The sequence below is a fragment of the Sminthopsis crassicaudata genome, chromosome 1, assembly GCF_048593235.1.
Source record: "Sminthopsis crassicaudata isolate SCR6 chromosome 1, ASM4859323v1, whole genome shotgun sequence".
Lineage (NCBI taxonomy): Eukaryota > Metazoa > Chordata > Mammalia > Dasyuromorphia > Dasyuridae > Sminthopsis > Sminthopsis crassicaudata.
In genome coordinates, this window is record NC_133617.1 from 2,334,484 (window position 1) to 2,359,828 (window position 25,345).

General features: G+C 36.9%; 1 protein-coding gene across 1 annotated transcript; it reads right to left on the reverse strand.

Annotated features, from left to right (window-relative positions):
- Positions 1–739: 739 nt before the first annotated feature.
- LOC141556738 (vomeronasal type-2 receptor 26-like) lies at positions 740–24,008 on the reverse strand. Its single transcript, XM_074291846.1, has 5 exons — positions 23,776–24,008; positions 22,558–22,945; positions 17,628–17,765; positions 4,843–4,966; positions 740–1,674 (listed from the first exon to the last, which is right to left on the reverse strand). The coding sequence occupies exons 1-5, from the start codon at positions 24,006–24,008 to the stop codon at positions 740–742; spliced, it is 1,818 nt and encodes a 605-aa protein (XP_074147947.1).
- Positions 24,009–25,345: the final 1,337 nt, after the last annotated feature.

A 25,345-nucleotide genomic window follows, 5' to 3' on the forward strand; every position in this document is an offset into this window, starting at 1 on the left:
TTAGCAATAGTCATTGTGAAAACAATTTTGAAACAACCTTCTTTGATGCAGCCAGCTCTTCTCAAATGTATAGATAAATGAATGAAATATATTAAAATATGAGCCATTCCCCAATTGATACTGATAAAAATATGTGATATATGTTGAAAAGCCCATAAAATTTTGCAAATTCATTCACCTAAATTTAACACTACATGGCTTGAAACCCAAAAAAGAATTATGAAAAAAAGGAAAAGGAAATAAAGGTACAAAAATATTGATGTCGCCTCTGTTCTTGGGGAAACAATTGGAAATTGAGTGAATTCTCATCAAATGCACAATGACTGAGGAAATTGTGGTAAGTAATTGTGATGAAATACTTTGATGAAATCTGGATGAGTATACATGAACATATGAAAAGTGAAATATAAGGTGCGCAAAGTCAAGCAATAGAGTGAATTGGTCATCTGCAAATTACTTTTTCAGCAGCAAAATGATCCAAAACTACTCTAAGGGCTTTATGATGAAAGTGTTGATGTTACACAGTTTGTAAAATATTATTTTAAGGGTTCTTTTTATTAATCCAAGGAATGGTGCATGTATATTTCTCACCAAGATGTTTATATAAATATTTTGTATAACTGCACTATGGCTTCTCAATGGTTCTGGGCTTGAGAAAGAAGGGAGAGAATGTGGAAGTCAAAGTTTTAAAAAGAAAGAAAAAATATTGTTTTACATGGAATGGAGGGAAATAAAGATATCAAATTTTTAAAAAAGAAGAATTCTTTCTCCTGGAATTCCCTTGATTTTTGTTCTGTTTTGTGTTATTTTCCCATGATGTCAGCAGAATCACAAGACATTTGGGAATAAAAATGCAGCCCAGTAACCCAGCACTGGAGGCCAAGATGGAGAAGATCTCCACAATCATCACAGCTTTCCCTTTGGAGCTCTGATATGTGGGGAGGAAAGAGATCCAGACACTGCAAAACACCAGCATGCTGAAAGTGATGAACTTGGCTTCATTGAAGGCATCAGGCAGGTTCCTGGCCAGGAAGGCTATGGTGAAGCTGCCCAGGGCCAGAAAGCCCATGTAGCCCAGAACACAGTAAAATGCAAAGGCGGAGCCCTCGTTACATGTGAGGATGATGTGGCGGGATTCAGAGTGTGTGTCTGCTTCTGGAAAGGGGGGAAAAGTCCCCAGCCAGATGGCACAGAAGAGCACTTGAATTCCAGAGCAGATGAGAACAACACAGTAGGGCACTCTAGGATGAAGGAATATCCGCATCCTGCTCCCTGGCCCTGTAACCCTGAAAGCCAGAACCACTATGATGGTTTTAGCCAAAATGGAAGAAATGGCCACCGTGAACACAACTGCAAATACTGTTTGTCTGAAGAGGCAGGAAGCAGTGGTGGGACGGCCCACAAAGAGCAAGGAGCAGAGGAAGCAGAAGGAAAGAGAGGTGAGGAGCAGGTAGCTGAGGTTCCTGTTATTGGCTTGCACTATGGCAGTGTCTTGGAATTTCACAAAGACCCACAGAACCAGGGCTGTGAGCAATGAGAGTGAAAGAGCTACAGCTGTCACTGCCTTCCCCCAAGGGTCATTCACATCCAGGAACGTCACGATCTTGGGGAGGCAGTGATCTCTCTGCTCATTGGGATATTCATCTTCTGGGCATTTCTGACACAGTTCAGCATCTGCAGGAGACAAACAAGGACTTAAAGTTTAGATTAAAACATTTCTCTACATTCCCACAGCAGGAAATAGTCAGGAGAGCTGCAGCAAGTCCTTCTGCTTCCATAGGATGCAAAACCCCATTCTCTCTTTACTGGATGACACAGTCACTGGTAAGTTCCTTGGTACAACTGGCCAGATCAGCTCTGTTAAAATCCTTGATCATTGTTGGCTTGGGTTCAGGTTCTCTTTATTCCTTTTTTGTAAGTGATGTCACCTTCTTCTTCACCTAATCACTAAGGACAGTAAGCTTAGACAGTGGAGCCCTTCAGTATCCAACATCCGGATTACTTCTGTGTTGTGTTGGGCAACAACTCAAGTTGAGGAGGTCCCGGTATCCATACTTCCTCATTCTTTCCAGCTCCTAGTTTACGCCTTTACACAACCAATTGATATGGATTTTAACATTTTCTTGGTAGATACAGTGTGTGTATTCTTGTCTTCTCTGTTGGAATAGAAGCTCCCTGAATGAAGGATTCACTTCCTTTTTATCACTCTGTCTCATTATTTATGACCAAGTTCTTCTCATACTAAATAACTATTGATCGACTGATTAATGACTTATTAAATAGCTAGCAAGTTTTTTATAGAAAACCTGTTTCTTTTGTTTTGGAAGTATTCCTTTTAATCCCAAGAGAAATGAAGTCTTCCCAGGATATATTCAATAGTGAAAATGATAATTAGTTAATACCTAAAGAAAAATTCTCTTTTGATACTCAATGGGATTGTTTCACTAGTATTTGGAATGTTGGATTGACCTTATTTTAACCCTAGCTTTCAGATCCAAGAGACCTGAAATTAGCATCTAGAATGCTTCAGCGACACACTAGACCCTTTATTTATATCAGCAGTCTCTCTGTTGCCTAAAAATTATTTTTTTCTCCTAATTGAGTCTTCCCTTTTTCTAAGATCTTCACAGATCTTTAATTGCACCCAACACATTTACAGTGAAAAACCCAAGAGACATACTAGCTATGTCATAAGTTACCATCAACTGTTTCAATTTTACTCTGCACTATCAGTGAGAACATGACTACTTGTGAATGAATAGGACTTGAAGTCAAGAAAGTCAGAGTTTACAGCCTGCGTCAGAAACACAGTTGTTATGTGACTCTCAGCAATTAATATCCTTTAGTCTGCCTTTGTTTTCCTTTCAGTGAAATAAGGATAATAATCACACCATTTTTGTAAGGTTATTATAAGCAACAAATGAGAGACAACATGTAGCACAAAATTGAGGCTCTATTTACATGGTTTTTACAATTTTTAGCACCATCATCCTCATCCTTCTCATCACTAAATCAAGAGTTTGCCCTCATTGCAGGGGAAAGACCCATGTGTGACCCACTAGTAGGCAACAGATGAGCTTAAGGGAGGGTCTAGATTTTTTACAAATTGTAGGATCTTTTCATAGAAGCAGCCTTTTCTCTGCTTACCTCTTTTGCCTTCTCTCTTGGATTCAAAACAATGTAAGGCCAGGCTCAAATGCAATACTATTGAATAAGCCATGGCCGCATCCATTCTGCTTTGAGCTTGTGATGCAGTGTTGACTCCACAAGCCTGTGACCCAAGTGGTGATTTCCTTATCCCATGTCTCATTCTTTAACCTCCTGAGCTGATTCGTTATCTGATGTCACTCCATGTGCAGTGTGATGAAAACAGGTGATGGCCATGAAGGGGCAGATGCACTTTTAATACTGTGGAAGTCAGTCTGTTCCACAATGTGGGCCCAGAAAACAAGGCCCAGCTAAATGCCTGACCTTCTTAGGTAGAGATTGTTCCTGCTGCTGGAGTTCCCTCTAACCACAAGTCACAGGTCCTGTCCCAGGGCTATCCCTGCTTTTAATTGTGTTGATTAAAATGTCAGGGGAAAATGACAATTTGTTTAGCATTCCTCACTATGCCTGACTTTTTTTTTTACCATATTGTTCAATACCATAAAGCATTAGAACAATGAAATGTGCAAAGGCAATATTGGATCATCAGTAGAAAGTGCTCGGATGACTCCTATGGGGTTTACACAATTAGCTAATTGCTCTGGGTTTCATATGGGACATGAAGCATGATCTCTGAAGACCCTGCTAGTTTTCAACTCTTGGTCAGTGTTGAGTAAATTTTCCTCTGAAACCAGGCCCACAAGTTAGAGAAAAGTCTGCAATCTATAATGTGTGGATTACAACTCCCCCCCCATTAGGTGACATTCTTTGTTTTGCCTTTTCCATCTCAATATCTCTGTTTCTATTTCTGTCTCTCTATTCATTTCTTTCTATCTCTATCTCTGCCTTTGTCTCTCAACATCTATCTGTTTCTCCCTTTCTATTTCTTGCAAAGGCATCTCTTAGTCCCTTATCTATAAACTTATACATTTACATATATGTGCATAAATAAGTATGTACAACTATTATTTTCCATATATACATATAGATGTAGAGACACTTGTATATACTGTTTTTAATCTTTACCTTTGTGTATAACCATGATATACTATCTTGTTGTAAAAGGGTAAGTGATTGCAGTTCATCAAAGAAATAAGATGATGAATAATTTCTTCATATAGATTATCTTTCTCATTTTGCAGCAGTAAAAATTTATCATGACATTGTGTTTGTACAATTCCTGGCTGTGTCTTGGCAAGTTGACTTCTACATATTTTCTTCTTCTTTAGACTTACATGGGATTTCTCTTTCTACCTCTCATTCTTGGCCTTTGTTGGTAACATACAAATGGCAGTGACAAATGTTTGTTAGTTTTATATCCACCAATTATGCTAAAATTATTAAGTGTTTCAAGTAGTTTTTGTTGATTTTCAAGGATTCTCTAAATATACCATATCTCCTGCAAAGAGTGATACTAGTTTTTTCATTGCATATATTAATTCCTTCAAATTCACTTTGGTCTCTTATTGCCAAAGGTAACATTTCTAGTACAAAGATTCCTAATATTGGTTGGAATGGGCATTCTTGTTTTCACCCTTTATCTTACTGGAAAAGTTCCTTACTTTTGCTCTTTCTCTGGCTCATTTCATCATTTACAGAGACTGTGACATTTCTAGAAAATTGACACAAAAGTATACCTCTTAGTTTTTTTCACTCTCAGAGGCTGTGTGAAGCAAGCTCCTTTCAGTAACTCACCCATATGACTGGAGATTTCTCCTTGTGAGCATGGGGAACAGCTGAAGCAACAAGGAGGCTTCCCCTCCAAAGGCAACTTCCTGAATCCAGCAGGACAACTGGCACTACATACAGCAGAAGGAACCTAATATGGTGACAGGAGACTGGAATGAACATTTTTAGCTGATAGCTTTTTATGTTTGTGAAGAAAAATGCAGTTGTTTTTTGCCATTCTGGTTTTGATAACCACCTCCACAGATACATAATTAGGAGTGCATATGAATGATCACATGATCCAACTTACTCTTTCCATTTGTCACTCACTCTTCTGCAACTCTCAGTGACAAAACCATTCACAAAAAGGTATTTCATACGCTGGTCATTTATAAGATAGTCCATATATTGCCTAATTACAGCCTAGTTGACTTCCCCAGTCTCAGTTATAGATGTGGGAGATATCTCAACAAGACCTTGAAGCTTCTTCTTGGGGAGCGCCATTGTACTTCAGGTGCTGTTCCCAAAGCAATGTGAATTTTGAATTCCTAGAAATATTCCTCATAAGATCAAGGGTTAAACAAGGATGTCCATTAACACGACTATTATACAATATTGTACTGCAAATGTTTTCTTCAATAATAAGTGATGAAAGAAAAATTGAAGGAATTAGTGAACTCAAGATAAAAACAAAAATAACACTTTTGGGAGATCAAGTGCCAGATTGGATTTTGGAGAGACAGAACCCAGAGACATTTGGAATGTAATTTTTCAGCTTAATATTCATTGGAATGCCTTCAGGACAGGTCTGTGTGGACAGCAAGGGTGGATCATGGCCCAGCAGAGGTGGGGTATATCTAGGAATAGCCAGGAGAATTCCAGCATTGGGAATTTAGTGGGAAGTTCTTAGCCAAAGTACAGCAACAGTGCCTCCTGTGTCCTCATCCAGAAAGTCAGCGCATCAGCAGTTCTGCTGTGAGAACTCCAGGGCAAACATAGAAGAGAACTGGGACATCAGTGAACCTCAGCAAGCCAGCCTAGTGCAAAACCTGAAGCACCATTAGCCCCACACAGTCTGTGAGAGACCCTATTCTTCTGCAAAAGAAGCTTGAGACAATCACTTGTGTGTAAAAGGAACAGAGCTCAAATTTCAAAAGTGAGCAGACGAGTAAAAAGTTCTGATCATAGACAGATATCAGTCAGGGAAAATCATAATAGAAGCCTGGAAGAGGATTACAATGGCAAAATGTCTATGAATAAATTCTCAGAGGGGAATATGAATTCAGGTCAAGCAAAAAGCCTGTCTTGAAAAAGTTCAAAAAAGATCTTTAAAAAGAGATGTAAGGAAAAATTTGCAGGAATAAGAATTATGAAGGAAATTTATGACAATTTGGGAATAATATCCCAAGTTTGGAAAAAGAAATAGTCAAATGCCTAGAAGAAAAAACTCCTCACAAAACAAATTTGGCAAAACGGGAAAAACATAGAAGATAATTATTTCTTAAAAATCAAGTTGAGGAAATTGCAAAAGAAAATAACACAAAGTAAAATTGGAGAAATGAAAAAAAAAAAGCCATAGAACAAAAATTCTTCTGAAGTACAATTGTCCAAATCTAAAAGGAGGTGAAAGACTCAAAGAAAAAAAGTAATTCACTAAAACTTAGATTTTGATAAATGGAAATGAATGACTCAACTAGAAATCTAGAATCAATGAAATAAAAGTAAGCATAAGTGAATAATTTGAAGAAAATATAAAATATTTCATTGGAGAAACAAATGATATGGAAAACAGAAGCAAGAGTGACAAAATAGTAATTACTGGATGTTGTGAAATCTATGCTAAATAAAAGAAACCAATAAACATATTTCAAGAAATCATCAAGGAAAACTGTCCTGATATTTGAGAAGCATGGAGGCAGACAGCTGCTTGATTTCTGGGTTTTCTCTCAGGACTGACTTCATGACAAGCCTCGGAATTAATGCTTGACCAGAAAAGAAACCCACACATAATTACCAACAGAAGCCATCCTTGAAATTCGCCAGAGAAGGTCTATGTATGCTCTGGGGAGGGTTGAACAGACAGGGTACAGACTGAAGGCAGGCAGCCAGAGTGACACAGGCAGCTCACACAGCTCAAACCAGAGAGGGGAGGGGTGTGATCTCTTCCATTTCTGAGAAAAGACTTTAACCCCAGTGTGGATGTTCTGTCTTGGCAGAAACCCAGGAACAGCAGAGAGGGTGTAAACACCAGAGGTGAAGAATAAAACCCCGGAAAGCTAGCATCTCTCAAGACCCAGCCACCCCCACCCCCCACCTGGAGTGACTCAGCACGTTCTTACAGACACAGAGCACAGACGGAGCACAGCCATCACTGTCCTGTAAGTGCCTTGCTGCTGTCTCCCACAGTCTGTAGAGGAAGCCTGGTGACACTATCCAGCCCCATCCCCCCCCCCCAAACAAACCAATTGTTTCTCTTGTCAATTTGTTTTCTTCATTTCCCGCTCTGACAAAATGATCAAAAAATTTAAAAGGGCTCTAACCATTGACAGCTCCTCTATATAGAGAAAGCAGACTTCAAACACTGAGGAGACTAAAAGCAGATTGTCTCCAGAGGAATCCCCTAAGGGGGATATGATCTGCAACTCAATACAAAACAATCTCATAGAGGAAATCAAAAAGGCTCTCACAAGAGAGCAAGAAGAGAAATGGGAAAAGGAAAGGGAAGCTTGGCAAGAGAGTCTGGAGAAGTTATCCAGAGTGGATAAAGAGATCAAATCATGGAGAAATAAAATTAGTGAATTAGAAAAGGCAAATAACTCCAAGGAAAACAGGATTAGTGAGTTGGAAAAAAAAAAACACCTCTCTAAAAAGTAAAATGTATGAAATGGAAAAAAATTCCACAGAAGAAAAAAACTCACTTAAAAACTCAATTGGACAATTACAAAAAGATATAAAAAAAGTGAGTGAAGAAAATACATCATTGAAAATTAGACTCGAACAAGTAGGAATGAATGACTCAAGGAGAAACCAAGAAGTATTCAAGCAAAACCAGAAAAACGAAATAATTGAAAAGAATGTCAAGTACCTTATTGGAAAGACAACAGACCAGGAAAACAGATTCAATTTGAGAATAATCAGACTCCTGAAAAATGTGAGGAAAAAAAGTGCCTGCATACTATTTTCCAGGAAATTATCAAAGAGAAGTGCCTAGACATTTTGGAAACAGAGGGTAAAATAGACCTTGAAAAAATGCATCGAACACCTACTGAAAGGGACCCTAAAATCAAAATGCCAAGAAATATAGTGGCCAAGTTCAAGAACCATCATATGAAGGAAAAAATACTGGAAGCTGCTAGAAAAAAAGCAATTCAGATAAGGAGGACCACAATAAGGATGACCCAGGATCTAGCAGCATCCACATTAAAAGAACGAAGGGCCTGGAATATGATATTCCTAAAAGGCTAAGGAACTTGGTATGCAGCCAAGAATAACTTACCCAGCAAAAATGAGCATCATTTTCCAGGGAAGAAGATGGACATTTAATGAAATAAATGAATTCCATCTATTCTTGATTAAAAAAAAACAAAAAAACAGATCTACACAAAATGTTTGATTTTCAAATACAGAACTCAAGAGATTTCTAAAAAGATAAAAAGAAATTTTGAGAACTATATTTCCGCCATAAAGATATGTAAAGAACAAATGTATAATTTGTCCTAGAAACTAGAGGCGGAAAGGAAATTATATCATAAAAAAGGGTAAAGTGGTGGTACTACATCTCATGAAGAGGTAAAGGTAACCTATTATATCTGAGAGAAAGAAAGGAGGGGGATGAACATAGTGTATATCAATAGACATATTTGATTTATGGTGAAACTTCTTCAACTTCATTGAATAGTGAGAGGGAAGGAGTAAGCTAAGGGGAAGGGAAAACAGAAATTGTGAGGAAAAGGGGTAAAATAAGGGGAAGAACTTTAAGGTGGGGGAGGGATACTAAAAAGGGAGGGCTGTGAAAAGCAAGTGGTGTTCACAAGTTTAATACTGGGTAGGGGGGTAAGAGGGAAGGAAAGGAGAAAAGCATAAGCAGGGGTTAACAGGATGGCAAGCAATATAGAATTAGTCCTTCTAACCATAAATGTGAATGGGGCAAACTGCCTCATAAAGAAGAAGCACTTAGCAGACTGGATTAAAAGCCAGAATCCTACTATATGTTGTTTACAGGAAACACACCTGAAACAGGGTGATACATTCAAAATAAAAGAAAAAGGGTGGAGCAGAATGTACTATGCTTCATATGAAGCCAAAAAAGCAGGGGTAGCCATACTCATGTCAGATCAAGCAAAAACAAAATTGATCTAATTAAAAGAGATAAGGAAGGGCATTATATCTGGCTAAAGATTAGCATCAATAATGAAGCAGTATCAATATTTAAACATATTTGCACCACGTGGTGCAGCATCTAAATTCTTAAGAGAAATTAAGAAAGCTACAAGAAGAAATAGATAGCAAAACTATAATAATGGGAGATCTCAACCTTGCACTCTCACAATTAGATCAATCAAACCACAAAATACATAAGCAAGAAGTCAAAGAGGTAAATAGAATACTAGAAAAGATTGATATGATAGATCTTTGGCAAAACTAATTGGAGACAGAAAGGAGTACACTTCATGGAACCTATACAAAAATTGATCATATACTAGGGCATAAAAACCTCAAAATCAAATGCAGTAATGCAGAAATAGTAAATGCATCCTTTTCAGACCACAATGCAATGAAAATTACATTTAATAAAAAGCTAGGTGAAAATAGACCAAAAAATAATTGGAAACTAAATAATCTCATACTAAAGAATGATTGGGTAAAACAGCAAATCATAGACATAATTAATAACTTCACCCAAGAAAATGACAATAATGAAACATCATACCAAAATTTGTGGGATACAGCCAAAGCAGTAATAAGGGGAAGTTTTATAGGCCTACTTGCATAAAATAGAGAAAGAGAGGGCCAACGAATTGGGCTTATAACTAATGTTGCTAGAAAAGGAACAAATTAAAAAAACCCAGACAAACAGAAAACTTGAAATTCAAAAAATAAAAGGTGAGATTAATAAAATTGAAAGTAAAAAAAAAAAACACTATTGAATTAATTAATAAAACTAAGACTTAGTTCTATGAAAAAACCAACAAAATAGCCAAACCCTTAGTAAATCTGATTAAAAAAAGGAAAGAGGAAAAGCAAATTGTTAGTCTTAAAAATGAAAAGGGAAAACTCACCAATAATGAAGAGGAAATTATAACAATAGTTAGGAGCTACTTTGCTCAACTTTATGCCGACAAATTTGATAACGTAAATGAAATGGAAGAATACCTTCAAAAATATAGCTTGCCCAGATTAACAGAGGAAGAAGTAAGTAGTCTAAATAGTCCCATTTCAGAAAAAGAAATAGAACAAGCTATTAACCAACTCCCTAAGAAAAAATCTCCATGGCCAGATGGATTTACCTGTGAATTCTACAAAACATTTAAAGAACAATTAGCCCTAATGCTACATAAACTATTTGAAAAAATAGGGAATGAAGGAGTCCTACCAAACTCCTTTTATGACACAGACATGGTACTGATACCTAAACCAGGTCGATTGAAAACTAAGAAAGAAAATTATAGACCAATTTCCTTAATGAATATTGATGCTAAAATCTTAAATAAGATATTAGCAAAAAGACTTCAGAAAATCATCCCCAGGATAATACACTATGACCAAGTAGGATTCATACCAGGAATGCAGGGCTGGTTTAATATTAGGAAAACTATTAGTATAATTGACCATATTAATAATCAAATTAATAAATACCATATGATCATCTCAATAGATGCAGAAAAAGCATTTGACAAAATTCAACATCCATTCCTACTAAAAACTCTTGAGAGTATAAGAATAAATGGATTATTCCTTAGAATAATCAGGAGCATATATTTAAGACCTTCAGTAAGCATAATATGCAATAGAAATAAATTGCAACCTTTCCCAGTAAGATCAGGAGTGAAACAAGGTTGCCCACTATCAGCATTACTATTCAATATAGTACTAGAAACACTAGCCTCGGCAATAAGAGCCGAGAAAGAGATTCAAGGAATTAGAGTAGGAAATGAGGAAATCATACTATCACTCTTTGCAGATGACATGATGGTATATTTAGAGAACCCCAAAGGCTCTGCTAAAAAGCTATTAGAAATAATTCAGAATTTTAGCAAAGTGGCAGGATACAAAATAAATCCACATAAATCCTCAGCATTCTTATATATCACCAACAAAATGCAACAGCAAGAGATACAAAGAGAAATTCCATTCCAAACAAATGTTGAGAGTATAAAGTATTTGGGAATCCATCTACCAAAGAGTAGTCAGGAATTATATGAGAAAAATTACAAAACACTTGCCACAAAAATAAAGTCAGATTTAAATAATTGGAAAGACATTCAGTGCTCTTGGATAGGCCGAGCAAATATAATAATGACAATACTCCCAAAACTAATCTATTTATTTAGTGCTATACCAATCAGACTCCCAAGAAACTATTTTAATGACCTGGAAAAAAATTACAACAAAATTCATATGGAAGAATAAAAGGTCGAGAATTGCAGCGGAACTAATGAAAAAAAAGTCAGAGGAAGGTGGTCTAAGTGTACCTGACCTAAAGCTATATTATATAGCAGCAGTCACCAAAACCATTTGGTACTGGCTAAGAAATAGAACAGTAGAGCAGTGGAACAGATTAGATACAAAGGACAAAAAAGGGTACCTCTATAGCAATCTAATCTTTGACAAACCCAAAGATACCAACATTAGGGACAAAAATTCATTATTCGGAAAAAAACTGTTGGGAAAACTGGAAATTAGTATGGCAGAAATTAAATATGGACCCACACTTAACACCATATACCAAGATAAGATCAAAATGGGTCCATGATTTAGGCATAAAGAATGAGATCATAAATAGATTAGAGGAACAGAGAATAGTCTACCTCTCAGACCTGTGGAGGAGGAAGGAATTTATGACCAGAGGAGAATTAGAGATCATTATTGATCACAAAATAGAAGATTTTGATTACATCAAACTAAAAATTTCTGTACAAACAATAATAATGCAAATAAGATTAAAAGGGAAGTAACAAATTGGGAAAATATTTTTAAAAGTAAAGGTTCTGACAAAGGTCTCATTTCCAAAATATATAGAGAACTGACCCTGATTGATAGGAAACCAAACCATTCTCCAATTGATAAATGGTCAAGGGATATGAACAGACAATTCTCAGATGATGAAATTGAAACTATTTCCACTCATATGAAAGAGTGTTCCAAATCACTACTGATCAGAGAAATGCAAATTAAGACAACTCTGAGATACCACTACACACCTGTCAGATTGGCTAAAATGACAGGAACAAATAATGATGAATGTTGGAGGGGATGTGAGAAAACTGGGACACTGATACATTGTTGGTGGAGTTGTGAAAGAATCCAGCCATTGTGGAGAGCAATTTGGAACTATGCCCCAAAAGTTATCAAACTGTGCATACCCTTTGACCCAGCATTGCTGTTATTGGGATTATATCCCAAAGAAATACTAAAGTGTGGAAAGAGACCTGTATGTGCCAAAATGTTTGTGGCAGCTCTTTTTGTTGTAGGTAGAAACTGGAAGTTGAATGGATGTCCATCCATTGGAGAATGGTTGGGTAAATTTTGGTATATGAAGGTTATGAAATATTATTGCTCTGTAAGAAATGACCAGCAGGAGGAATACAGAGAGGCTTGGTGAGACTTAAATCAACTGTTGCTGAGTGAAATGAGCAGAACCAGAAGATCACTATACACTTCAATAACAATACTGTATGAGGATGTATTCTGATGGAAGTGGAAATCTTCAACATAAAGAAGATCCAACTCACTTCCAGTTGATCAATGATGGACAGAAATAACTACACCCAGAGAAGGAACACTGGGAAGCGAATGTAAATTGTTAGCACTACTGTCTATCTACCCAGGTTACTTATACCTTTGGAAGCTAATAATTAATGTGCAACAAGAAAATGGTATTTACACACATATATTGTATCTAGGTTATATTGTAACACATGTAAAATGTATGGGATTACCTGCCATCGGGGGGAGGGAGTGAAGGGAGGGAGGGGATAATTTGGAAAAATGAATAAAAAAAAAAAGAAAGAATTCAGAACTTTAGCAAAGTTGCAGGATACAAAATAAATCCACATCAATCCTCAGCATTTTTATACATTACCAACACAATCCAACAGCAAGAGATACAAAGAGAAATTCCATTCAAAATAACGGTTGAGAATATAAAATATTTGGGATTATATCTACCAAAGGAAAGTGAGGAATTATATGACCAAAATTACAAAACACTTGCCACAAAAATAAAGTCAGATTTAAATAATTGGAAAGACATTAAGTGCTCTTGGATAGGCCAAGTGAATATAATTATTATGACAATACTCCCTAAACTAATCTATTTATTTAGAGCTATACCAATCAGACTCCCAAGAAACTATTTTAATGACCTAGAAAAAATAACAACAAAATTCATATGGAACAACAAAAGGTCGAGAATTTCAAGGGAATTAATGAAAAAAAAATCAAATGAAGGTGGTCTAGCTGTACTTGATCTAGAACTATATTATAAAGCAGCAGTCAACAAAAACACTTGGTATTGCCTAAGAAATAGACTAGTTGATCAGTGGAATAGGTTAGGTTCACAGGGCTAAATAGTGAATAAAAATAGCAATCTAGTGTTTGACAAACCCAAAGATCCCAACTTTTGGGATAAGAATTCATTATTTGATGAAAACTGCTGGGAACACTGGAAATTAGTATGGGAGAAACTAGGCATGGACCCACCTTTAACACCACATACTAAGATAAGATCAAAATGGGTCCAAGAGTTAGGCATAAAGAATAAGATCAGAAATAAATTAGAGGAACATAGGATAGTTTACCTCTCAGACTTGTGGAGGAGGAAGGAATTTGTGTCCAAAGGAGAACTAGAGATCATTATTGATCACAAAATAAAAAAATTTGATTACATCAAATTAAAAAGCATTTGCACAAACAAAACTAATGCAAACAAGATTAGAAGGGAAGTAACAAATTGGGAAAACATTTTTACAGTTAAAGACTCTGATAAAGGCCTCATCTCTAAAAGATACAGAGAATTGACTTCAATTTATAAGAAATCAAGCCATTCTCCAATTGATAAATGGTCAAATGATATGAGTAGACAATTTTCAGATGATGAAATTAAAACTATTTCCACTCATATGAAAGTGTTCCAAATCACTATTGATCAGGGAAATGCAAATTAAGACAACTCTGAGATACCACTACACACCTGTCAGATTGGCTAAGATGACAGGAACAAATGATGATGAATGTTGGAAGGGATGTGGGAAAACTGGGACTCTGATCCATTGTTGGTGGAGTTGTGAAAGAATCCAACCATTTTGGAGAACAATCTGGAATTATGCTCAAAAAGTTATCAAACTTGTGTATACCCTTTAATCCAGAAGTGCTACTACTGGGCTTATATCCCAAGGAAATGCTAAAGAAGGGAAAGGGACCTGTATGTACCAAAATGTTTGCGGCAGCCCTTTTCATAGTGGCTAAAAGCTGGAAGAAGAATGGAAGTCCATCAATTGGAGAATGGTTGGGTAAATTATGGTATATGAATGTTATGGACTATTATTTTTTGTAAGAAATGACCAACAGGATGAATACAGAGAGGCTTGGAGAGACTTACATCAACTGATGCTGAGTGAAACGAGCAGAACTAGGAGATCATCATACACTTCAACAATGCTACTGTATGAGGATGTATTCTGATGGAAGTGGATATCTTCAACATAGAGAAGAGCTAATCCACTTCCAATTGATCAATGATGGACAGAATCAGCTACACCCAGAAAAGGAACAATGGGAAATGTGTGAAAACTGTTAACATTTTTTGTTCTTCTCCCCAGATTATTTCTACATTCCGAATCCAATTCCTCCTTTGCAAAAAAAAAAATAGCAACAAAATTCTTTTCTGCACATATATATTGTACTTAAGATATACTATAACATATTTTATATGTAAGGGAATGCCTGCCATCTAGAAGAGGGGGTGGAGTGAAGGAGAGGAAAAATTCGGAATGGAAGAGAGTACAAGGGATAATGTTGTAAAAAAAATTACCTATGCATATGTACTGTCAAAAAAAGTTATAATTACAAAATTAATTAAAAAATTAAATTAAATTAAAAAACAGAGAGAAAGAAAGAAAGAATACAGAGATTACTTCCTTAAAAAGTACTAAAATGAAACCTCTGAGGCATATTGCAGCTAAGTTCCATAATCAAGGGGAAAATCCTTCAAGATAACAGAAAAAGAAGCAAAAATCGAAGAACCACCATCAATATTATCTAGGACTTAAAAAGTACTACATTAAAGGATTTGAGAGCCTACAATTCTATATTCTGGGAGGTAAAAGAGTTTGGACAAAACCAAAAATCAGCTACTCAGAAAAATTAAGCATTATCTTTCTGTGGGGAAATTAGATATTTAATGAAATAGGAAAATTTCAATCTTTTCCAATGCAAAGACCAAAGTTATAATTAAAATGGAACTTTAAATAAAAGAGTAAAGAGTATCAGAGAAAAAAGTGAAATCAGGATAAAAAAGAGGGAAAGTGTACCTATGCAGAAGGTATAGAAATAAGTGAACATTAAAGTGATAATATAAAAAATAAATTAAAGGTGGAAAATAATTGCATTGGGAGAAGAAAAAGGGGAAGTAAAATGAGCTAATGACATCATTCAAAGAGGCACACATGGCCTATTACTGTATAAGGAAAGAAGGGAGAGGTATAAACATGGGTGGACTCTTAATCTCCTTCTTTTGGACTCACAGAGGGAATATCCTACATATTTTGTTAAGTATTGAAATTTATTTCACTGTCTTAAGTAGAAATGGGACTGTGAAAAAAAAGAAAGCTAATGGAAGGGAATCCAGAAGTAGAAGGGAACAAGATAAAGAAAATAGGAGGTGATTGAAAACGGGTAGGGCAGATTGAGGGATGAGAGGATCAGAAGTAAAAGACTGGAGAGGAGGGTGAAGGGGGAGAGAAAAGTATAATATAGAAAACATCAATTGCTGAGAAATACAGAGTTAGTAATCTTAAGTTTTAATTTGAATGGGATGGACATGGCCAGAAAAGAGAAGTAGAGAACAGAATGGATTAAAGACCAGAATCCTCAATATATTGTTTGAAATAAACAAATGTGAAGCAATAATATGCATATAGATTAAAGGTAAACAGTAGAACAGAATATATTATTCTTCAGCTGAAGTAAAAAAAAAAAAAAAAAAAAAAAAAAAAAAAAGAGCAGGAGTAATGATCCTGATCCTAGAGCAAGTAAAATCAAAAATAGATACAATTCAAAGAGATAAGGAAGAACACAAAATCTTACTGAGGAGTACCAGAGATAAAGATATTACATTAATACTAATGAACAGAACCTGGAGAACATTTTACAAAGTAGTAAGATTACATGATGATCAGCTGGACTAGGTTCATTTCAACAATAAGGTGATACAAGATAATTCTAATAGACTTTGGTCTTGGTTTTGAGTGTGTGTGTGTGTGTGTATGTGTGTGTGTGTGTGTGTGTGTGTGTGTGTGAATTGGGATTAAGTGACTTGCTCAGCGTCATACAACTAGGCAGTGTAGAGTGTCTCAGATTGGATGTAAACTCAGGTCCCTCTGGCTCCAAGGTCCATGCTCTATCCTCTGTGACTAAACAAGATGTGGTGTATATAATAGTGAGAGAACAGTGGTGTACTATTAGACATGATAACATTATTGATTTTAGAAAAAGAGGGAAAGAGTTGCATGAAATAACAAAAAGTAAAATGTGTTGAACTAAGGAAACATTTTGTGCAGTAACAGCAATGGTTTTCAAGGAACACTTTTGAAGTCTAAGTCATTTTGTGTGTTATAACTTCTACAATAGATTACAAAGAACACGTGGAAGTATAAACAATTTGCTGCAAAAGAGAGATAGAACATAGATACTTTTGTTTACACACACACAAACACAAACAGATAGATATACAGATACATTTTTTGGGAAAAAAGTGAGCAATGTGAAATGGAAAGTCATGGTTATGTATTAAATTCTCTAAGTTGAGCTGCATACAAGTTAAAGATTTTTTTCATTCTTTCCTATAGAAGTTGAAAACAAATACAAATTAAAATATATTTATACCTTCTTTGAAAATGGTAAAGAATGGGAATATGAAATGAAATCTAAAAATTGAAGATTTGTTGAACTACCTATATTTCTAGATCTGTGTGAATACATAGATAAAAATGTACATATATATGTATATATATATGCAACGAAATTTCTCTGTGTTTAACAATATACCTATGTAGATGTGCATAAATATAATAAAGTATTATAGTGGTGCAAGAAATGACAAAGAGGATTGCTACAGAGAAAACAGGGGAGACATATATGAACTTATGACAAGTGAAAGAGAACCAGGGCTTAGAGTCTAGCCATTTTCCCACCCAGCTGCACTTATCAATAATGGAGAGTACACCACATAAGTCAAGGATTCTTCCTGTTTAAGATCATAAATTAACATTAATAATGTGTCTGACCTTTGAATTCCATGCATTCCACACTATGACATTTGCACAAATTGTAAACTCTTGACTGAATTGAACTTCTGGGATAAAATCCCCCACGTACAAAAGACGATCATTATAAAACTCGTATACATAGTTCATAATGGCATACTGAGCCTCCGTACGTCTGTTCTCATCCACAAACACCTGCTCACCAACAACGTTCTCAAACTGGGTGTTCTTCAGGTAGGAGTGCAGCTGAAAGAGAAGAGAAATGCTTATCAATGAGCGGTACATCAGGGAAAGGCCATATAAGAAGTTATGGAGTCTTGGGGTCTGATTTTCAGGTGGGATCAAATCTGAGTTTTTTCTGGGACACATCTAGTTTATAATTTCAGTTTCACAATCAAATCCTCATAGTTTCTCACCCCCTTTATTAATTTATTGCCAAGGTATCCTTGCAACACCTCTCTAATATGTTCCCCTCCTGTTCTCTGCTACTGGAACATCCTCATGACTTCACACCCTGATTATTGCAATAGGCTCCTGGTGGTGCCATTGACTAAACCTCTCCTATTCTGCCCTTCATCCTGCCTTGGAAGGGATTGTTCTGAAGTGCAGGCTAGACTGTGGCACTCCCATCCTTGATAATCTCCAGTGGTTTTCTCCATTTCCAGGATGAACTATGAAACCATTTGTATGACTTTCAAAGCACTCAGTGTAAACCAGGAGCTCAATACAGTAGCCACTGAATACACAGCACCTGAAGAAACTGCAGAAGTGGCAGCCATTTCAGGAGTTCTTGGACCACAGATGTTAAGAGGGTTGAAGAGCTTGTCAGAAGGTATTACAGGGGTCGTTTTTAAAGCCCTGGGACAGAACTTGCTTGTTTTTGCAGTACCCAGATCAAGCACACCTTCCTGTCTCACAGTTTGAGAATGAGGAAGAGAACTAGCACAGCAGAACATTTAGCAACATCAGAATATGGACCTTCTCACTCTTGTAGGGCAGGAAAAAGTTCTTGTGATAAGTCACTGAACAGACTAGAGGTTGGATCATTAATAAACATATTTCTTCTAAGATCAGACACCCTTGGAAGAACTGAAACTTCTAAGTCCCTAGAAGAATCCCTGAAAATAGCTGCACAAAACTCCTGAATCTTGTGATATTTGCCCCTCTATCCTGCAAAGAGGGCACTACTCTAATAAACTACTCTAATAAAGTCAAATAGCAGCCTGGGGAAACTGGCAAACAACAGAAAATGGGTCTGATCATAGAAAATCACTGTGAACAGGAAGATGAAAAATCCATACTAAGAAGAAAATAACAAAGTAAAAATTCCTTTATCCAAAATCCGCACAATAAGTAAGAATAGATCAAAACCCACAGAAGAGTTCAAAATGAAATTTGAAATTTTTCAAAGGAAAATAGAGAAAAAATTGTGAAGATAAATGAGAGAGATATAAAAGAAAGCAGAAAAAGACAATAGAGGAGAAAAAAAGCCTTAACAATGAGAATTGGATAAATTGAATAATAAATATAGAGGCCCATTGAGGAGAATATTTTCTTAAAAATTAGAACTAAGAAGGTAGAAGGTAATGACACTTTGAGAAATAAAAGAAAAAGCCAAAAGGGAAAATAATGGAAAACAATATGTAGTATCACAATGGAAAATGCTGAGCTGGAACACAGATAGAAGAGAGAGCATTTAATATTATAAGACTACAAGAATTCTACAATGAAAAAGAACATGGATTCTATCTTTCAAGAAAGTATCAAATAAATTTCTCCTGCATTCCAGAATATGAAGGGAAAATAGAGTAGGAAACAAGTCACAAAACACCTACTTAGAAAGATCTACAGAGGAAGTCACCAGGGATATTTTAGCCCAATTTTAGACCTCCAAGGTGAAGGACAAAATAGTGCAAGGAGGCAGAAAGAAGCTGCAGTTAGGATGACCAAAGACTCCTCATCTTCTTAATTGAAAGATCAGAGTGCTTGGAATAGGATAATTTTGAGAAAAAAAGGATCTAGCTTATAACTAAGGATCACCTACCCAGAAAACCTGAGTTCAGTCCGTCAGGGAAAAAATGGATTCCTAATGAAATAAAAGGCCTTCAAATATTTATGATAAAAAAATCCAGAGCTCAAGAGTAAATATGACACCTAAGGTTATTTACAACTCTAAGACTCTAGGAAGGAAATTTCATTTTAACTTTATATGCAATTTCACAAATATTGGAAACCAACAATAAACTTTTTGAGGAATATACAATCAGAATAATTTTAGAAAGTGAAAAGTCTTCAATGTCTCCTGTGTCCCACTTCTGGCTAAAATACATACTCAAAAAATCATAACTAAAAAGGGAGCACACTTTCCATATTACCTGCCATGCATGAGGCAATGCAGATTCTTCATTTCCCAAGGACCTTTTCTCAGATCTTTTCATCAGTATTTCATGGAGAGCCCAAGCCACAGCATAAAAAGCATTGTAGATGTTGTAACTCAAGGAGGATAATGTCATGTCCACAGGGTAAAAAGGTAAATATTTCATGGAGGCATTTGGAAAATATAAATCTTGCTCTGGGATATCTGGTTGATCTGAGCATTTCAAAGGTGATGGCCTATATGCTTGAAGAAGAATATTCCCCTTACTTAAAGGGGGCATAATCTTCCTGATATAATTTTCAAACCCAGGGACTGGAGTAGTCAAGTGTGAAAAGTAGAGAGAAGCATGGAAAATGAAGCCATAATAGTACAGAGCTCTCATTGTAGTGTCTGAATGAGATGTGGCAATCCACACCTTCTTGGTTGGGAATAAATATCCTAGTGGGTTTCTCATAATTGTTGAGGAATCTGTGTCAAGATGGATGACAATGACTTTAACTTCTGAAGTTAGGATCCTGGACTTGAAGGTCTCAGCTGTTTCCCTACTTTTTCTGTCACTGACTGGGATCTTCTCTGTAAAGGACATGCAAACTCTATTCCTTTTCATTTCCTCTCTCATTTCCCTGAGGAATTCCTCACCTCTCATGTCATCAATGACAATCAGGCCTATCCAGTTCCATTGAAAATACACCAATAAGTGTACAATACCTCGATGAAGAGAAGAGGATTTGTGGGCCATCTGATAGAGGGAAGGAAACTGGGCTTTGTCACCAAGAGTGGGATCAAATGGACCATAAGTAATCTGGATGAGAAAATAAAATATGGATGAGCAGGTGCATGCTGCTACTGAGGGAACTAAAGTAAAATACACTTATTCAAATTGGCATATGCATTTTTAGAAGTAAGTTTTAGATTTTATTGTAAAGTTTATCACAGATAACAATTTCTATCTGAAATTCCCTCTATTTATGTCTTGAAATGTATTGTTTACTCTCCAAGAGACATCAGAACGTCTATCCCCAAATTTGTTAATCATTACCACAATCTTTGGCCGAACATCTGTGTCATTGACAAAAAAACAGATATTCATGGTCGGCATAAGAGGGCCGATAAAATTTCAATTCATCTACGACAAATAGTGTTTCAGATCTGAGGGTCAGATATATACCCACACATCACAGTAGGAAAGAATCGGCCCATTTTGTGAAGGAGACTTATTCAACTTATGCTGCCATGTTCTCTCTGATCAGAATCAAGGAAAAATAATCCCAGATGTGACAGGTTTTCTCTTTTCTAGACCAGACTTCCTGCAGTTATATTATCTGGCAACAAAGATGCTTAATGAACCCTTCTCAAGATTCCCTCAATGAGACAGGTCAGCATGTTTCAGCAAGGGCATCTAGAGTTAATTCCTACACTCTGTGAACTTGTAAGTTTTTGTTTGTATTCTTCTTCAAGTATATGATCAGGACTATTTATAATTTCAATGTTAGTGACACAACAAAGATCCCAAGTGATTTTTCTCCAAGGGCCTTAAATATTGGATATTAAAGAAATTATAGTTAAATAATGTTAGGTTAAAGCAGGAGAGCTTTAAAATAAGGGAGGTGGATATAAATGCAGAGAGGCTTCCACTACTTCATCTTTTCATATCCATAGTTCCATATTCAGTTTTGAAAACTGACCTCCATTTCCTTTAAATGAAACCATCTAAATTTTCATTTTTTCTCTTCCATGAAATCATCCCTAATTTTGTCTTGAGAGACAAAACAGTCTCTCATCTGACTGACCAATGGCAAAGTTCACTAAGCAGCCAGCTTAAACTGCAGTGCTCGAGAGTCTCTTTTCAGTTTGGAAAAGATAAGGTGCTTTCCGTAATGTCACTCCCTGCACTGTATGTTTCTGCTCTCCTTCTGTGCCCATTAATAAAGATAGTATCCTCTTTGAGCACAACGTCAGGAATGTTCTCAAACTCTGGTACATTCCTAAAAGTGCTTACGAAGTTCTTGGGATAGCACTGTGAACAGGCTTCCCAGTGCTCCCCAAAACAAGCACCTTATACATCAGTGCTCAGGCTCAGTTTCCTTTTATAAATAATTCTCATCTCAGTAAATTCTGGACTAATAGTAAGGGACTAAGTGATTATCAAAAACGAAGCTCATTGGATGAGATGTAAAAGACTGAAAGATCATTCAACTTAAAGTCAAAATGGTAGGATCTAATCAGTTCTCTTCCACCAGTGAATTGTGCGTGTTGAGTAAACACTTGAACTTCTCCAATCATTATTGAACTTATCTTTATAATGGGCAAGTATAACTAGTTTTGCTCTAAGATCCTTTCTCGGGTTGAAGGCTAAATGCCTTCTTGGCTTACAATATGGTTGCTTTTCCAGGAGTTGCTCAATTTCCCTGATGATGAAGACAGCAGATTTGTTTAGTCACTAGAGAGCTAAACTGATCTAAGAAAACCCAGATTAATTAGTATCCCAGTCAATCATTAGCTGCATGATAACAATGTAACTTTTCTCAGTCACAATAGTCTCCATTATAAATGGGAGTTATAAGAATATCTTCATTATGAGTTTGTTGTGAAAATCAAAAGAAATAAATATGTAAAGCATTTTAATTTATTAAGGGTATTTTTAAATGCATTTTAACTTACTGCTGCTGCTCCTGCTACATCTACCACCAACACAACTGCTCTGACTACTGGGTTGCACAGAAAACCAGAGAATGTATTAGGTTCTATCTCATTCACCTGGGGTAAATGGTAGAGGTCAAGCAGGGTCCCCATCTGAACAGAGAGAGCTGATGTGGCTCCTCCAATGGCAGCCACAACCTTTCCTTGCTCTCTGCAGTTGTAATTAGGGATGAGCTGGTGTGTTCCAGATAGCCACCACAGGTAGTGCTCCAAGCTCCTTTCTTCACTGAAATAGGTGTTGTACATACTGTATCCCAGGGAAATGTTGGGCAACAGACTGGGATTCCTGTTAATCTCATGCAGGGTGAAGGCCGACATGAAGAATTGTTGGAAATTTTTGTCAATAACTCTGGTGAATTAATGGTAAATATTACGGAACATTAAAACAACCTTCACCCAGAATTATTTCAGAAGAGGGACTTTGTCAACATTTAGACACAACTAAGGACTGCAATAGCTGTTTAGCTCTTCTGTTTGAATTCAAACTAGCCTCTGTCCATACACATTGTTCCAATATACGTTTATTTTTGTAATTTCTTAAAGGGTGAGGACTACTGGCTTCATGTCCTCACGTAACTCTACTTGCTTGAGCCATTCACTCATTCCACAAGAAGACATGGATAGTTGTGGACTTTAAAGAATATAATGGAAGGGAGAAATAAGGTTCTGTGACATTATACTCACTTATATTCAATTTGCATCAAATTATCATCAGTGCTGACAATATAGGGGCCTTGCCTTCTCCATGGGGTGCAGTTCTCAAGGAAAAATCAAATAATTCATAACACAGAAAAGGGCATTTGATTTAGAAAAATATTGTGATTTAATGTTTCAAAATGGGTGGTGAAACTTCTCTTTCTAGCTCAAAATTCCCCCTTTTCCTAGATGATGAACATCAAATAGAATAAAAAGAAACATACTAAAGCATTAAAGGAATTACCATTTAATGGCCTTATTCCTTAGATAAAAAAATATACACAATTCTTATAAATATTTATAAAAGTATAGAGAGGAGAGAGGTTTCCTTTCTTCAACTCTGAAGGTAGGAGACACAATGAAAGCTGCCAAGAAGATACAAACATGAAGAGACAGAGAGAGGAGAGAGACTCATACTGAACAATGAGGACCTTTCTTGCATCCTCACAGTGAAAATGAGCCCAGGAAGAGAGAGATACTTACCTATAATCCCTACAAGCCTTGTTAGGAGGCCTCTGAAACTGCTCTGCTCCGGTTACATTGCTCACTTCAGGTGATAATGTGGGTAAAAAGAAGCCGATCTCCACATCTCCACGGATGTAACGCATGGGTTGATCCTCATAGCAGTCCTGCCTAGAACCTGGAAGCTGCAGCAGCAGAGACACAGCAAGGGAAGAAATGAGGCGAGAAATGCTTCTCACAATATGGGGCCACATCTCCCTGAACAGTAACCAAAGTTTTAACTCTGAGAAATGGAGTGACTGCTGATACTACTGCCAAGTCAGCTGCTGGAGTCAGGGACTGAGGAGGAACTTTTCAGCACCAGACATGACCTGTCTATCTACAGAAGCCCGGGCTCTGATCTCCAGGTCACCCTGGAGGAAACAGAGGGACATTGGTCAGGTCCATGTGCAAGACAAGGACAAAGGTGCAAGATGAGTGACCGTTATATACTTTCTCTCTGTCTGCCGGTACATTTATTTTTAGATAGTTATTGGGTCCATTCTTCTTACACCATATTCCACAGAGAAGTCTCAGTCTCAGAAGAATTCTGGGGACCAGCCTGCCTGGGGCATCTCCAGCTGAGTCCCTGCATCCAGGGAAATCATAAGTGCAAAATTATGTTTTGACCTCTCTTTTCCTTGTTCCAAGTCAGGTTCCATCCCAGAAGTGCCTTTTGTAGGAAAATAGTTTTGTGACCTGACTTCAGCCCGTGATGGAGAAACCTCATGAAATATTCCATTGTAGGTCACAAGATTTATTAAATCATTCCGAGATGACAATTTCCCTAAAAGTCAGTAAAATTGTAGCCTTGATGCTCATAAGTTCCCTGCACCAGAGTCCATGTGAGCCAGGTCCCAGGCTCAGGGCGCAGTGAAATCCATTTAGAAGAGTCATTACAGAAAGTCCAGTGCTCAGAGTTTTCCTCTGCTAGTGGGTCTCCCTCTTTCTGTAGGATTGTAACATCCGTCTGTTAGAGATGAAAGGAGCCTCAGAGGTTCCTCAGTCCAGGATTTTGAGGACAGATTTCTACTCTCCAACAACCAGAACAAAGACACCTGCAGGCCCATCTTCCCCACCTGAGATTAATATCACAGGATCTTCAGCTTCACCTTTGCACTTTGGGCGGTGGGAGCAAAGACTTCTGAAGTCCCAGAGACATTTGCAGCAAATCTTTCATGAAATCTTGACTTTACAGATGAGGAAATGACTCCCAGGGGATTAGAATGACTTGCCTGCCTTTACACAATATGGAGCAGAACAATCCTGAGGTTTTACCCAAAAGCTAATTCCCTCCTACTCCCAACCACTGCCCTTAGAGAAGGTCACAGGGGGAGTTCCTGCAGTCAGAAAGCCTTTGGAGCAGAGCTTATGGCTCCATCCTTCAGCCTCCAGTCTGAGGGAGAGGCCCCCGAGTGCATGAGATGGGGACATATTGCTCAGTGATTCCACTTCAGGAAATCAGTTTAGTCCTGGGGGAGGGGATGCTGCTCCTGGCAGTGAAAACCAGTCAGAGCTGAGGATGAAAAATGAAGAGAATCAAATACAAACT